This window comes from Carassius auratus, chromosome 29 (assembly GCF_003368295.1).
Source record: "Carassius auratus strain Wakin chromosome 29, ASM336829v1, whole genome shotgun sequence".
In the NCBI taxonomy this organism is placed as follows: domain Eukaryota; kingdom Metazoa; phylum Chordata; class Actinopteri; order Cypriniformes; family Cyprinidae; genus Carassius; species Carassius auratus.
This window is the reverse complement of record NC_039271.1, coordinates 10,343,822-10,359,759: the sequence shown is the minus strand read 5'-3', so window position 1 is coordinate 10,359,759 and position 15,938 is coordinate 10,343,822. Positions and strand designations below refer to the sequence as shown.

The 15,938-nt window shown below is 38.7% G+C and overlaps 1 protein-coding gene, 1 long non-coding RNA gene, 2 other non-coding genes and 1 pseudogene across 4 annotated transcripts; all 5 read right to left on the bottom strand.

Annotated features, from left to right (window-relative positions):
* Positions 1-214: 214 nt before the first annotated feature.
* On the bottom strand, positions 215-8,192 carry LOC113048042 (N-acylneuraminate cytidylyltransferase A-like; annotated as a pseudogene).
* Positions 5,309-5,449, bottom strand: LOC113048685 (U4 spliceosomal RNA). The gene has a single exon (XR_003276527.1). It is a non-coding gene; the product is annotated as a U4 spliceosomal RNA (small nuclear RNA).
* Positions 8,193-8,744: 552 nt separating the features above from the next.
* Positions 8,745-11,251, bottom strand: LOC113048043 (uncharacterized). The gene is made up of 3 exons (XR_003276388.1): positions 11,141-11,251; positions 9,362-9,484; positions 8,745-8,799 (listed from the first exon to the last, which is right to left on the bottom strand). It is a non-coding gene; the product is annotated as an uncharacterized LOC113048043 (long non-coding RNA).
* On the bottom strand, positions 10,075-10,215 carry LOC113048683 (U4 spliceosomal RNA). Its single transcript, XR_003276526.1, has one exon. It is a non-coding gene; the product is annotated as a U4 spliceosomal RNA (small nuclear RNA).
* A 210-nt stretch (positions 11,252-11,461) lies between the features above and the next one.
* LOC113048040 (ATP-sensitive inward rectifier potassium channel 8-like) lies at positions 11,462-15,077 on the bottom strand. Its single transcript, XM_026209544.1, has 2 exons — positions 14,303-15,077; positions 11,462-13,982 (listed from the first exon to the last, which is right to left on the bottom strand). The coding sequence occupies exons 1-2, from the start codon at positions 14,653-14,655 to the stop codon at positions 13,082-13,084; spliced, it is 1,254 nt and encodes a 417-aa protein (XP_026065329.1). The 5' UTR covers positions 14,656-15,077; the 3' UTR covers positions 11,462-13,081.
* Positions 15,078-15,938: the final 861 nt, after the last annotated feature.

Genomic DNA, 15,938 nt, shown 5'->3' with positions numbered 1-15,938 from the left:
AGAGACATGAACCAAGAGAAAACATTACCGTCTACAGCCGCCAGAGGGCGCTCTATGCTGCTGAGTGCTCCCATAGCATACACTGAGCAGCATAGAGCGCCCTCTCGCGGCTGTAGACGGTAATGTTTTCTCTTGGTTCTTGGTTCTAAATGAATGTGACTTATAGTCCAGTGCAACTTATATATGGTTTTTTTTGGTCCGAAAAATACAATGATTGTTTTTAAAACTTTACTTTATTCTTAGTGTGAACAGGCGTTAACAGTTTATAATTTCATATCAAAACAATGTCATGCAGAAATACCTCATCAGAGCTCAGTCAATGAAGCACAACCGTTTAATTAACAAAGGCTTTATGGCTTTATTTGCTCCTCAGTATGTTAGTTAGTTATTAGGAGGTCCAATTTCAGAGTTCAATTGCAGTTTTTCAGGGTTTGGTTACCTCATGCATATCACAGATTTGTGAAAACATTCAATTTTTCATGTATAAATCTCAGTGTAAACTGCTCAAATGTTTGTCTCAGTGCAAGCCAAAATCTTAATATGACCGGTCCATTTGGATCATGATTTATTTGTCCCAAGGTACCTTAAACGGATGTCTCAACATGTTATTTCATTGCCAAAGCAATAGAAAAAGACAGTAATCAAGGGAATAAAACCTTTATACAAGGAAGCAGGTCCACAGTTCAAGGAACACTATGTGCTAAAACACAATGTTACCAGGACATCCCAGACCAGTCAACAGCAATCCTGCTGCTGTCACTGTCCAATAAAACCTCCATGAGGCTGACGAACGAGCATGCTCTGACCTCATAAGGAGAAACCCTTACCTAAAAATACCAGTGGACTGTTATTTAGAGGGACAGGTGAGGTTGGGATGCTATTGCTAAAGAAGGAACATTCATCATCTTCACATCTGATGAGATCCTTTGCCTGGGCTCTATTTGATGGATGGAAGTGTGTGTAATGCCAGGAGGGCAGGAACAGGAAGTAAGCTTGGGTGTGTCACTCTGAGCTGACATCAGCTTTACAATTACAAATCATTGCCTCCGTTTTCCAAAGAAAATCTCCAAATCATGCAATAGCCTATGTAATGTGAATAAACAAAAATTCCCCAAAAATGCTGGAAATCAGATATCCCATAAATCTAATTCTAAATGGTAATTTAGAAAAATGCAAACCATAAACTGAATATGCATACAGCTGACAGACTCATAACGGTGTAAATACCATGGCGTGTAATTACTCATTTCATTGCACCTTGAAAACTGCCATCTGATACAGGCACTGTACTATATCAGCACCACTGTACCTTTTCCTTAATCCTTTTTTTCCATGAGATTTTGATGAAGGTGTATTTCCATTACGGTAACATGATTAAATTTTAACGGTGAGATAAAAAGATCCTATCGATGCAGAAATGTCATCTCTCGCCATTCTAAATTTATAACATCCCCATGGCTTAAAACCACGGTCAGAGTCAACCCAATCCCTCCAATCCCACCTGAGGCCCCATTGTAGAGCGACCTGTGACTGTGCTCAGAAACTGACAGGCTGAAAGTTTTTTTTTTTAATAAGATGATGGGTACTAGCATGAACTGGCACACCTGTGGCCCGCACGGCGGCTCCCATCAGTTTTTATTGACCCAGGTTTATTGGTTCCAGTGGACAAGCGGGAGTTAGTGAGAGAGGCACCTCTGCATATATCGATCGTGCAACTTATTGCCTGACTCTTAAAATTCCAGCACTGTCTTACAATCTTCTAGTCTGTTGGGTTTGTGTGTAATGTCAGAATCAAAGGTCAATTTGTTTCATTAACCATCTGATCATAAGAATATTCTCACCTTTGCAACTCAAAATAATAATAATAATTTTAATACATTTAATCAATTTGGCTCTCATGTTTAAATGAAAAATGTACTGTGTGATTGGCTTTTACCCCTTTGTATTAAGAAAACAAACAATTTTTTTTCTCAAACACTGATTCATTCTGAAACAAAACAAAGCTACTCTAATGCATGCATTTCCTTTAATCAGTTTCCTATTTTAGCCTTTGAAACCAAGATTAAGATTAACTCAAAGATTTAAATCATAATGCTGCTAAAAGAACCCAAGTTATGATTTAACATTTGATTTCCAGGGAAATGTCTCATCTTCCCATTCTCTTTGGTTATGTAAGTTGACTTTGGCTGATTTTGTGGCTAAATTATATTCATAGGGCATTGCACTACGCGCACACAACGACAAGTGCACAATGATAATGTGCCAGTGGACGACGAGAGAGAGTTAATTGGGTTTGCCCTCCCTCTTAGGATGCATAAATTAAGAGGAATCATAAATTAACAGACCTATTGGGTCTTAATTGTGGCTGTTAAGTGGAAACCTCACCCTCATTATGGCCTCTGTGATTTTACCCTGGTGATCATCGTTTAGGCATCACACAGAGACAACTAAAGGTCATGGACGGCTGCCAAACAAAGAAATTCATGAGGGTGAAGAAACTCTCCATAGTGATTATCTACTAAATATCAATGAGGCTGGTGAGATAGCTGGTAAAAAAATCAAATTCAGATGATGGCTTGAGTGAATTTTAGTTTCTGATCACACAAATGGACTGACTGCCACTTTATGTAGTTTTAAGTTGATGGTGATATACAATAACAAACTGCTATATTTAATATTTATTTTTAATACTTCACAGTCAGTTAGTGTCAGCGACTGGCTCAAAATAGTTCTAAAAAATAGGTTTTGGAAGAGTGGAAAAAAAAATCATATGAGCAATTTGTTTAGTAGAATTAAGACTCATGTGGACTTATTTTTTGTTAACATTGTATAATTTTAGCGGCTTTATTTTTCAGTTGAATTTTAAATGAGGCTGGTAACCGAGTGATTTTTTTTTTTTTTTTTTACAAGGCTGCCCTCTAGTGTATATTTTGAAAACCACAACCTACCTCCCAAGACATTCGAGAAGCACCCGGCTGCAGTCTGCAGATCGAGGCGGGGCTACACCTGGGGCGGGGTTGCACGTGCAGCCCCGCCCCTTATCTACTCTGATTGGTTCAATCGTCTTTCATAGACTTAAATGATAGGAAATGTGTGCGTAGTTGGTGTTGGACGGAGAATGCAGTTTTATATAGCCTTCATAATGCACAAAAGAAGAAGGAAAAAAAAACATTAGCCTGTAACTCGCCATGTCACTGAAATGATTGTTTTGTTAAATTAAGCTGATCTTTAGGCTAACATACGAATATAGTAAATTAATTATTAATTGGGTTGATTATCCACAGTAAGATGATCAGGTCTTCAGATAGAAGAATGAATTATGAATTAAATAACTTTAGAAAATTTGATTATTTCATATCATCAGAGTATGAGAAATGAAAATGAAAGGGGTGTGTCATTACTGTTTTAATTTATATAGCATGACAAGACAATTATTGTTACATATAATTATCCATCATGCAGTTGATAAATGGCACTGCAATATTCTAATGTGTCTGCCAATTAAATTTTTATGAAACTTTTTTAATTTTTCTTTACTACATTGCAAAACATAGACTTTCTCCCCTTTATTTCAGGAAAATATGCTGCTGCTCGTAACTTGAAAGTGAAGAAATCGATAAAATCATCAGCCAGTGATGATTCTGAAAGGACATACCTGTAAACCATTGCTATAGTTACGAACACAATTTCATGATAATTGTGCTTTTATTTTAGTGCAGTCTCACAGCCACTGTCAAATATTGAGATAAACTTTATAAAGTATCATCTATTTATATTAAATTGGTATCTTCTCCGTAATCCATTTTGTGACCATTGAGCCGATTGTTTTCAATCAGCTGGAATGATTCAGGACATTCTACGTTTAATGTGGCTTAATGCATTAAAACAGTGTTTTTAAAAGACCAAACTCAGTAAACATTTTTAATAACACATTTTATTTACAGACAAGCAGGTTATAGGTGGAAATTAAATGCTTTGTGTTCGTATTCTGTGCTTATATCTGCTTGTCTGTGAATAGAATGCTTTATTAATAATTTGTTCACTGAGTTTGGTCTTTTAAAAACACTGTTTTAATGCATAAAGCCACGTACTTTCACGTCAAGCATGCTTTTAGAATGTCCCAATTATTCATTTGTGAATTAATCTGGTCAAGAAGAGTAAACTTGCAGCAGCTAACATCTCTTGATTCAATAAATCAGACATAGTGAGTCAAGTTAACAATAAAAAACTGCATTATAGCAAAGGCTTTGTAAAACTGTACAGCGTTTTCAGATTTTTAAACAGCATTCTCCATCCTACACCAACTACGCAAACATTTCCTATCATGTATGTCTTTGAAAGACGATCGAACCAATCAGAGTATGTATTGGGCGGGGCTACACGTGCAACCCCACCCCTGGTGCAGCCCCACCTCGATCTGCAGGCTGCAGCCGGGCGTACTTGCGTACTACATTCTGCTTTTCGTTTTTGAATTAAAGGAATAGTTTATTTGAACAACACTGATTTATCAACTTTTAATGCTTCTTAAGACCTTGCAGTCACCCTGTGCTTCATCTGAGACTTCTTTTTCAGGAGCAGGATGTGTTCGTTGAACTGTCTTACGGCTCCCTGACTTGCTGCAGATTTATTTGGAATTGGTTGACTGGTACTGTTTGGGGATCCATGGGTTCACCATTCGACCCTGCCAGTTCCAGGCTTTTTACATCTGCCTCATCATTTCCTAAAACACAGATGCCATTTTAAAGATGCCATTTTTAATAGTAATTTTGAATCTAATGAAAGATCATGATAACATCATCAAAATTACCAGATAAAAGGCTTATAAAGTAACAGGTTTTAGTATTTGTAATTAATATTGAGGTGCAATCTCTTAAATCTGTATTAGCAACAACAACTTTGCAGAGACACACCATGTTTTACTGATCATGGCATTTGGCTGATGTAACTGAAAAAAAAAACATAGAGCTCCTGTCTCACCTAAATATGCATCCTCTTTCAACACCATTCCTTCTTTCTCCAGGAGTTCCTGCACTTTCTTCAGTTTGTCATCCACTTACTGTGGACAGCCCATTCTCTGAGAGTTTGTCTGCTAAGGCTTTTGTTACGGTGTCCTTATCAATCAAAATAACCTAAAGGAAATGCGGGGGGGGGGGGGGGGGGGGGTTAATATATTATTTAATTAGTGTTTATTAGAGGAAATAAAATTATAAAGTTTCAGAACAGTTTAAAAATGAATAGAACCTAACAAATCTTTTAAACTCAATTATCAATTTAATGCTCAATTCTTTTTTTTAAACTGAAAGATCAGTCTCCGTGAAGACTGTCAAAAATTGCCAGTGCCGACTATATTTCAAGTCGTCACGGCAGGGTATTGGGTAAAGTTTTCAATTAGCAATAATCGCGCCTCGGATAAACCTCATAGGCTACGATACTGCCACTGCGCAAAGATAACAGGCTAAAGGAGACATCTGAGTAGTTGTCAATCTGAGCCCCTGTGATCATCAATGGTGGGATCAGCAGAACTCACCCAAAATGATCAAACTGCACAACTCGAAACTTAAACTGTTTAAACCGGCAGTTTTAAAAATAGAAATAACAAGTTGTGGATTTTTTACCCAAGTTATATTGAATTAAAAGACAAAAACAAGAGGGCTCCCAGTTGCATGATGGGATATGAAGGGGCAAAGACAAAAGAGGGATGGGTGCATTGTTTGTGTGGGGGTTGGTTGAGGTCGGGGGTGGGTCACATAATGTTGGCAATCAAGCCAGAATCACCTTCACTTGCTCTTTCTTCAGCATACGGATGCCGGCCTGGTCTCTGGTATTGATGGACACCACTTCCTCTCCATTTGCTGAGATGTAGGTCAGTTTACATCCGGACACATTACACAGCTGAAGCCTCACAACTTCCGGTTTGTCCTTTCCGATGTAACCATACCTGTATCAAACATACACACCCACACACAGTTTGCTTAAATTCAGACTTTGTACTCTTTGCACTAACAAAGTTGCTTGGAGACTTTTGTTTCTTGACCTTAGTACTCTCTGTTCAGCTATAGGCCAGTCTATGTCAACATCAATATCCACACTGTATTCAGGATCCATTTCATAGTACTTCATTTTTCCACCCTGTCAAATGGAAAACAAAATCACAGTCATGTCAAAATTTTGGATATGGAGGATGTGTAATGGTGGCCTTAATGCTACTCATTTCAAATCCCCAAATATTACCTGAAGGAGCCCTTTTTCTATAAGTTCTTTGGTAGCAAAGTAAAAAGAGTTTTCACACAGTTCTCCTGCCCAGTCCTGTCGCCACGGCCTCCGAGCTGGGTTTAGGTTCAGTGCCTTAGTACACTGAGCTTCTGTAATATAAATAAAAGATTAGAGTCTCCAACATACAATGAATTATACCTAAACTACAAAAACACTACTGTACAAAAGTTTGGGGTGGCTAAGATTCGTAATGTTTTTGAAAATCTCTTATGAAAGTGTTAATAAAAAACATCTTACTGACACCAAACTTTGGAAAAGTAGTCCAAAACTAGTTTAAGCCTCTATTCACAAGCGTTCTTTTTAGAAAAAGAAAGAAAAGTGACGTGACATACGGCCAAGTATGGTGACCCATACTCAGAATTCGTGAATAACCCATCCAAAGTGCACACACACAGCAGTGAACACACACACAATTGGGCATTGGGCAGCCATTTATGCTGCGGCACCCGGGGAGCAGTTGGGGGTTCGGTGCCTTGCTCAAGGGCACCTAATCCTTGGTATTGAAGGTGGAGAGAGAACTGAGAGAACCCCCCACCCACAATTCCTGCCGGCCCAAGACTCGAACCCACAACCCTTTGATTGCGAGTCCGACTCTCTAACCATTAGGCCACGACTTCCCCAATGTACTTCTGAATGTGTACATGTAACAGTATATTTCATAAACCGAACATTTACAGAATGCACTTCAACAAACCTTTCTCTACTTCTTTCCATCGGGAATTATGCCGCCGGACCACAGAGAAGACAGAATTACACCCTCCTTTGGTGATGTACTCCAAAGCCTCTTTAAGATGCCGAGGGTGCAGACAAGGAGACGTGGCCTGAATGTTACAGATGACGTCAAAATCTGTGCAAGAACATTACATTAACGGTAACCACTCTGCTTTTATTATGTCCTATTCATAGCCAATTTCAATTTCTGTGCTACACCAACTGTTATTGTGAAAATATTAGCAATTTCTGAGTGAAAAACAGCAAGTAATACTTTGAATTAAATGTAATAGAAAAACTGAAATAGTATTTTCCTGCAATATGCATGCTAATTTCTGTTTTATTTACCACTGAAATTACATATATATTTTGTAGTGAACAGCATTTACAATTTTTTTTTTACACTCCAGACCAGAGACATTGAAAACATTCACCTTTTCTCTACAGATTTTAGAAAGAGACTTAATCTAGCAAGGTTTTGAAGCTTGCAACAAGCTGTGTGTCTCTCTCTCAGGTTCTTTGTTACAGGGGAATAAATATATTTCATCAGAACCATATTTTAAAAAAACATTACTTCCCTGATAAATATCACAAAGGTTATTATAAACATTCCTGTGCATCATTGAATGAATATTTGTCAACTGCAGAGTCTGTTTTTCTCAAATAAAGAAATGACTGGTGAAACTCTCCTTGTATACAACGGCATGACAGAACTTGGTTTACGTGGCTTCTTACCTGTTTCTATGTTTGTTTTACAAAAGCAGAAGTAGGTGGATGAGTGGGCACTGTTGTTTTACAAGCTGCAGTCACCCCCCTTATAAAGAACTAACTCATGCAATGGGATGTGACTGCAACAAAGCATCTTTTCCAACCTGGGTGATGTCTGATGAATTCCTGTATGGTCTCCAGTGAGCTTGTTGAGTCTTTGGACACCTCTGGACTCCTCCTATGCACTTTAGCACCCAAAGCCCGGGCCACTCTCTCAATCTCATCATGATCAGTGGACACCCAAATACTGCAAAAAACATGAGCAGAACACATCACCTACAGCCATAGAGTGCAGCCAATTACTGACTGAAGTCCCATTCGATCACCTCCCTTTATAACATTAAGGAAACCAATGAATAAATTAATACAATAATCCCCACGGACTTAAATTATTTTTATTAAACCAGTTTCTTTCAAAAAAATACACAAAGCTTTATATATCTGATCTCCAACATTAAATAGGCTTTTAAGATTTTATGTGTTCACTCCATATTTCTTTAATTCATCTCTTAATTTTATCCATTGATTTCTTCTTCCATTCCACACTCACACATACCTGATGGATGTTTTTTCAATAAATGCATTGTTTTATTCAACCCAGTATGCCCCAATCGCAACCAATCGATGTTCTCTTGTATGTCTTCCTATTGATTTCATTCTTCCTACCACTTGTTTAATATTGTATTAATGACGTTCCTTCTTCCCTTCATCCCATTGTTTCTGCCATTCCTTCATAATATGATTCCTTATTTTTGCTTTACTGTCAGCTTTACTAAATGCTACTTCCATAATTCTATCGTGTTTCAGAGCTTGCTTAGCCAACGCGTCTGCAGCCTCATTCCCCTCAATCCCCCTACGAGCTGGACATTTCATATACAAGATCAAGTCTGTTATTAGATGATAAAGACTGTAGAGACATCAATGAAGATAAACTATCTGAACATATCACAACTGCAATCCACTGCAATGCCGTTAAAATAGCTAACAACTCAACCGTAAACACTGTTAGATGATCAGAAGTTCGTTCTTTAATACTTATCTTCAACTCTGGAATAGTGAATGCAAAGCTAGTAAGACAACTCTTAGGATCCTTTGATCCATCTGTGAATACTGCTATAAAATATTTATATACAGACCTTAGTCTGTCATCCACTATCTTTGCCCAATTGCCCTTCCCTTTATGTATTTTTATGCTTGTATCTCTTCTCCACATGACTCACACTCATCACTTTATGTCTTCCTACCTCTTTCATTCTACACACCCTTTCTCTTTGTTCTTCATTCATACACATCATGAGTAAATTCCCATATCTCAAAACTTTAGCCATCTTGACATCTCCAATCTGATTTTTCAATATTGTAGTCAACTTCACTGGACTCATGTCATGTAGCCTACTCCCTTTTCTTCACTAAATCTAAGTATTACCTTTAACTCAGCATCATCCCCCTCCATATCATCTTTTTAACTTTCTTTGACCCCACTTTTACAGTCGCGCTTCCCCGTTTATCTACTTGTCTATTCATTTCCTGATTAAACTCCATATGATCTTCACTCTCGGTTTCACCAGATTCTCCCCATTCTGGCCCATTCACAGCACAGATTGCCTACCTGTCGCTGCTATCACAGCTTTGCCGTGTTTTCCCATCTCTTTCAATACAGCTCCTTGTCTTCTCTTCATTAAAGAACGAACAGTCGATGAGACTTTGTCATTCTGTGTGAAGTCCTAAAGATCTGTCAGATATTTCAGAAATGTTAGCACGCTAAAAGTTGACGCTGCTGAAGTTCCTCAAGCAAACACGTTTGTTTCGCCGTTCTCACTCCAACCTCGTCTCGTCAAGTCAAAACCGCTACCACCTGGCTTCCTCTTCCTTATCTTCTAACGCAGGCTTGCATATCCTTAACGTTGCATTGCTGCCATCTTCTGGTTCTAGTTATTTCCCATATACTTTAGTCATCATATCCTTGTCACGAGTCCCGTTTTAGGCAGAAAGCAAATCAAATATTTAATTCCTTGTTCACTCCTGCAGCAGTCTATTATATTCTTTACTTTACGTCATTTATCATATTCAAATTAATCACAATAATTTGAGTTGAAAAGAGTGGATATCACTCGCAGATTATAATAGTCCTGAAGAACTTGATTAATAATAAATCGATTTCAGTTAAATCTTAAAATATATATATTAATTTCCAATCCAAACTGTAAATGACATTATAAAATTTTCGTGTTCATGAAGTATTGTAATTACATTCACTGAACAATTCAATAGACTTCAGGATTATAATGTATATGTTGCTTCTAACTTGCACTGTAAAATCAGTCTCCGTAAAGACCGTCAAAAATTGCCAGTGCCGACTATATTTCAAGTCGTCACGGCGGGGTATTGGGTAAAGTTTTCAATTAGCAATAATCGCGCCTCGGATAAACCTCATAGGCTACGATACTGCCACTGCGCAAAGCTAACGACTCTTAGCCCAGAGAGGGGTAGTCACCAAACAACACACCAGTTTCATCGATGGTGAGCGTACTTAACTATTCCCACTTCCACATATAATATGGCTGCGTATGTGTATATGCAATCGAAATGCTACAGTAGACATACGTCGTGAAAAAACAAGCGTTTTTATGCACGTTTTAAACAGAAATAAAGACTACTGTTTTACCCCGCGCAGTGCATGCTGGGATATGCAACCGTTTTCAAGTATACCAAGAACAAAGTGCCACAAATACTTTAGAAGTGTCATATTATATATTTAAAAAGACGCATACGCAAATAAATAAATTTGTTTGCAGTTAGTGGCAGTGCTATGCAGTGAGTCCTTGTTTCTTTTTCACATCTATTGTGTGCAGCATGCTATCAATGCCAGAACTACAAGTGGATGCCAGAACTGCAAGTGGGCACCAGAGGGCGGTATTTATTTAAAAATAATGATCTCCACTTGACTATATTTAATTGTGTTTGATTAAAAGTGTAAATATGTGGGCAACGTTTACAATATAATAAATAATACGCATTAAAATACGAATTAAACACACTCGCCAGTAAAATTGACAAATTATCATTCGAGTTGGTGCAGCTGATGATTCAGTAACTTAGCTTGTCACTGGAACATCACGTTACCTTTTTGGCATGTTGCACAATATAAAACTCTGTCTATAAACGTAGCTGTATGTGTCGTCATATCGTGGAATTGTTCTAACAATATTATTCGGAATGTAATAACTTATTTAAACGGTTCAGAGCACTAACTTTCGGGCCATTCACCATGTTCACTAAACGCTTGACTAAGTTAGCCCGTTCTTAAATATAACACAGCACATACATACACAACACGCGCATACTTAAAAACGAATGCAATTTACATCAACAATCGTGTGACGTTTACCTGCCAGACGCTCAGATAATAAACGTAGATGTTCTTGCTAGTCGCAATGAAGCTTGGAGGAAAGTTTACTGCTTACGTCTACGTCTGTAGTTGCAAAACAAACCATCAGAGGTCGCCAACACATGCAATTTCTCCAGATCTCCACCAGAGGTCGACATGAGCACTTCACCAGCATCACAATCACAATTAATGATTTTTATTTGCTTCTTATTTTTTTTCTAGTATAATTTAAGCTTTAACCTAGTCAATGCATATGGTTTCATTTATAGAGTAAATTGAAATAAAAGTCCCAGAGCTTTATTGAACACATATGCCATTTATTTCAGATCAAATGAAAAAATAAATGTTGTTTATTTAAATGTGAAACATTGTCATTGTCGTGCTGAAACAGAAGTACACTTAAAAATAAAGTTTCTTTATTGGCATTGATGGTTACATGAAAAACTTAATATCCACAAAAGACATTCCATTCCACAAAATGTTCATTATAGAAGAAAAAGGTTCTTTTGATATAAAAAAAGAAAAGAAAATCCAAGTGTTATGTAAAAAACAACAACAACTTCCATACATCACCAGAGGTGAGTCTTAATGTTCAGTCATGACATTTTAAAATTACAAAAAGAAAGTAAGAAGAATTGTTCACAGTACAATCTGTAATATGCTTTTAGAAGCCAGATAGGAAATTTCTGTTTCATGTTGACTAATGTGTCTAATTATTTGTGGAGCTCTCAGGAATTACACATTATTTGAAGATCATTATTTGAGCCTGGTTTCTCCATTTCTGTCACAGATAGAGTTTGGGTTCCATGCCACTGTTGCTCTTGAATCAGTGATGAACTGAAACATTTACTTTACTGTTGTCCTCTTGCGTTTTTGACACACTATTTTCCTGTTTAACACTGTAAAGCTGCTTTGACATAATCTGTATTGTATAGAGAAGTATAGAAATAAAGGTGACTTGACTTGATCAACAGTCATGCAGGAAACCAATCAGAATCAAGGCCCTGTCCCAAGTAGCAAACTTCTTATGAACTTGTTTCCCAATCCTGTCCCTGGAGACATACCAACACTACGTTTTTGAACTCTACCTAATCAAACACCCGAATCAACTCATCAGTTCAGTGGTTGAGATAAGACTCCAAGACCTGAAATGGATGGGTCAGATAAAGGTCACATCCAAAATGTGTACTGCTGGTGTGCCTCCAGGAACAGGGTTGGGAAAAATTGCTTTAGGGTGTCCCATTGATTATTTTACTTTTCAGAAGATTGCTCGCTAGTGCACCCTTTGCTGCACTATGCACTCTCGATGCACACTTTTGCTGAGTGGTCTAAGGAGAAGACCACAAGGGCTTAGGGTCTCATTTGGGACAGGGCCTAGTAATCCTAAAAACTGTTTTATTAAGGTTGGCGCTAAACTCAGATTTTTTTTTTATTTCAAGGGCCCAGTATGCCCAGAATGGGAATGATAAGAATAGTGAAAGAGCTTGACAAGGACCTAGAGAAAGACATGTGCCTGCAAGGTTTGGTCCATTCTCAGAGATGAGGAACTACACTCTGGGCAAAGCAAGACTGGAATTGTTGCGGTGCATAGACTTGCCCTTGCACACAGAGTTATATGGCACATGAAGTTAATCTTGTGCAAAGAGTTGTGGTGCAACAACTTACTCTTCTTGAGCGTCTGGATCAGGATGGAGGGTCCTCGTCCAGCTTGTGGCCAGTTCAGCACGGGTGGCCACCTTAACCATGTTCCCAAACTTTCAGTAGTGCACTAAATAGCTTGTTCTGGTGCATTTTATTACTGCTGGAGCTAAACTCTGCAGAAAAGTGGATCTTGTGGGCCAGAGTTGGGAATGATAAAAAGAATGAAAGAGCTTGTCAAGGACCTAGAGAAAGACAAGGACTTAAAGAAAGATTGGTGCAAATGACTAAGCTGTCCTTTTGTCATGTGACTACTAGATTTGGTCCACCCTCTGGAGTGAAGAACTGCACTTTGGGCACGGCAAGTGTGGAATTGTTGCGCCGCATGGAGTTGCTCTTACGCATAGAGTTGTTCCGGCGCATGGAGTTCCTCTTGCGTAAAGAGTTCTGTTGTGACAGCTCACTCTTCTGGAGTGTCTGGATCAGGATAGAAGGCTTCTCGTCCAGCTCGCGGGCGCTGCAGCGTGGGGTGGCCACTTTGACCGTGTTTCCGAACTTTGAGTAGTCCACCGAGTACACCCCCTCTTCCTCGGTCACTATAGGTACAAATCGGTGGCCCCACAGGATCTCCTCAGTCACGTACGAGGTGCGCGCTTGAGTGGAGATGCCCGTGGTCTCCACCACACCTTCCAGAATCACAATGACCTCCAGATCGTTACACTGCAGCTCCATCGCTGAGAGATCGTACAGTGGACTGTCCTTATCGATGACGTGACATATGATCAGGGGCGCCAACAGGAAGATGCTGTTGCTGGCAACGGCACTCTCTGTCTGGACGTCGATCTGGTGGATGGGTATGACTTCGCCCTCTGGAGTAGTGGTCTTCCGGACCACTTGGAGGTGCACAACTGCGTTGATGATCATGCTTTTACGCAGATCACCCACCCGGATCATGAGGCACAGGCGGTTGTTACGCACGGCGATGACAGCATGGCGGCTGAAGATGAGGGTCTCGGCGCGCCGATGGGACTGGGCAGTTTTCATGAAGATGCAGCCCAACATGACAGCGTTAATTATTAGGCCGATAATGTTCTGTAATATGAGCAACATGATGGCTGTGGGACACTGCTCTGTTATCATACGCCCACCAAATCCTATGGTCACCTGCACCTCGATGGAGAAGAGGAAGGCAGAGGTGAAAGAGCTGGAAAAGATCAAAAGAAAACAAACAAACAGTTGCATATATATGATTAATAATCTCTTCTCACTGACAATTTTATTTTACTTACCAGACGTACTGGAATTAAATGAAAATATATCTTATTTCAGTAATTTGTTTATGCCAATATAAGTCTTTAATTGGTTTGATACAGGGCATAAATATTTGGACAGTTTATTAAAAATAAATTTAGCTACTTAGTTTGAACATTATTAGTCTCCATGCACAAAAAATGAATTCGAGACAGATTCTTCTCATGCCATGCATCACATTTTTACCATAACTAACGATTTAAGCACACTCACTTGACATTAGTGACACACTGCTCTACGCCAGGTTTACGGTTAGGGTCCAGATCCCCGTGCGCAAAGGCCACTAGCCACCAGAACATACCGAACAGCAGCCAGCTGCACAGGAACGTCATGGAGAAAATGACCAGGGTGAAACGCCATTTGAGATCCACCAAAGTAGTGACCACGTCCTGCAGGAATCTTCCCTGCTCGCGGATGTTCTTGTGCGACAAGTTGCACGCGCCGCTCTTGGCGATGAAGCGCGCTTTGTTCACGCGGTCCCTGAACACGGGTCTGCGGTGAATCGGCGACAGGAGCGCCGGGGAGAACGCGAATTCTTCGGGAATGATGCTTCTACGCGGCAGCATTATTTGAGCACGTCACTGCGAACGGTCAGGGAAAAAGGCTCTCCATTCAACTACTGTCAATAGCGCAGCTCCAGCTCAATAACCATCCTGCATCTGCCATCTAACTCTGTTCGACTAGCATAAACTAAAGTTAATAAACTTATTTTCCATCTATCAGACCTTAACCCGGGTTCTTGTGTCAGTTTATACAGTACCAGATGAATAATGAACGCACTCACCGCGTAAAGGCTTCAAAAAAGTATCTTTATGATGATTGTGCTGCGCTCTTACAGGACTTACACACATGGGCGGTACATCACTGTCTTGCTGTTTCCGAGAAACATTCACCCTGGAGAGAAGAATCTAAAACTACTTTAAAATATCTAACTAAATCTGCCCTTTTTTTACGGCTTAAAAATTGTGAAAATATGAATAATCTTAAGATAACTGCAGTCGCAAAATAATTGCAGGTCAGCAAGTTTGCAAGTTTGAAAATTTTAAATAGAGGAAAAACAAAACACAAAACAAACAAAAGAACAATGTGTGTATCTGTGATAGTGTAATGTAAAGAGTTATTGTATTGCGGGTTTTCAAACTGGGGCCCGGAGACACCCGAGGGCCGCAAGAGGGCGCTAGGAACACTATACGAAAATTGATTTTATTTTATTTTTTAAATTGTAAAACAGGCTATATTTTATGTAACCGGTAACTTTGTATACTTTTGTTGAGATTAAATATTCGACATATTTATGGAATACATATAATTTTGTTTCGTGCTTTCTGAAGACAGTAAAATTATAAGATCAACTGTGAATGTTTTCTTTTACTGCCAGCCACATTTTTTTTACAATAAAATAATAGTAATAAACCCAAATGTGCCAGTTGTTTTTTTATATAAAAAAAAAAAATACTAAATAATAATCCTTTCTTCTATGAGACATACACACTTAAGAATAGTTGTGTAAGGAGTTTCTCCTCACTGCTATCTTTAGCTGCTCACTAAGGCAACGTTTTCTGCAAAAATGCTTCGAAATGATATATGAAAAGTGCTGTACAAATAAATCTGCACTGATAGGTTTATATATCTAATTTTATCCTAAAAGAGAGTAAGATACAAATACGCTGTCAACTTAATATAAAGTAAACATTTTCCAGATATTTGCTTTGGCTTCGGTAGATGTTTCCACAATTTAAAAATCAACTATTTATTTGTTATCTTTATAATATCACACTTAATATGTTTCTCTCACGTTAAAAATGGGTTTCTGTGTATGGAAATATAGGAACGAGGCCAGAAAGCACCA

What these genes read in the sequence shown, in the direction of transcription:
- LOC113048040 (XM_026209544.1), bottom strand. Translation starts at nt 14,655, where the DNA reads ATGCTGCCGCGTAGAAGCATCATTCCCGAAGAATTCGCGTTCTCCCCG. An exon ending in CAGTGTGTCACTAATGTCAA is followed by an intron (nt 13,983 to 14,302) that starts GTGAGTGTGCTT and finishes GATCTTTTCCAG; the next exon opens with CTCTTTCACCTCTGCCTTCC.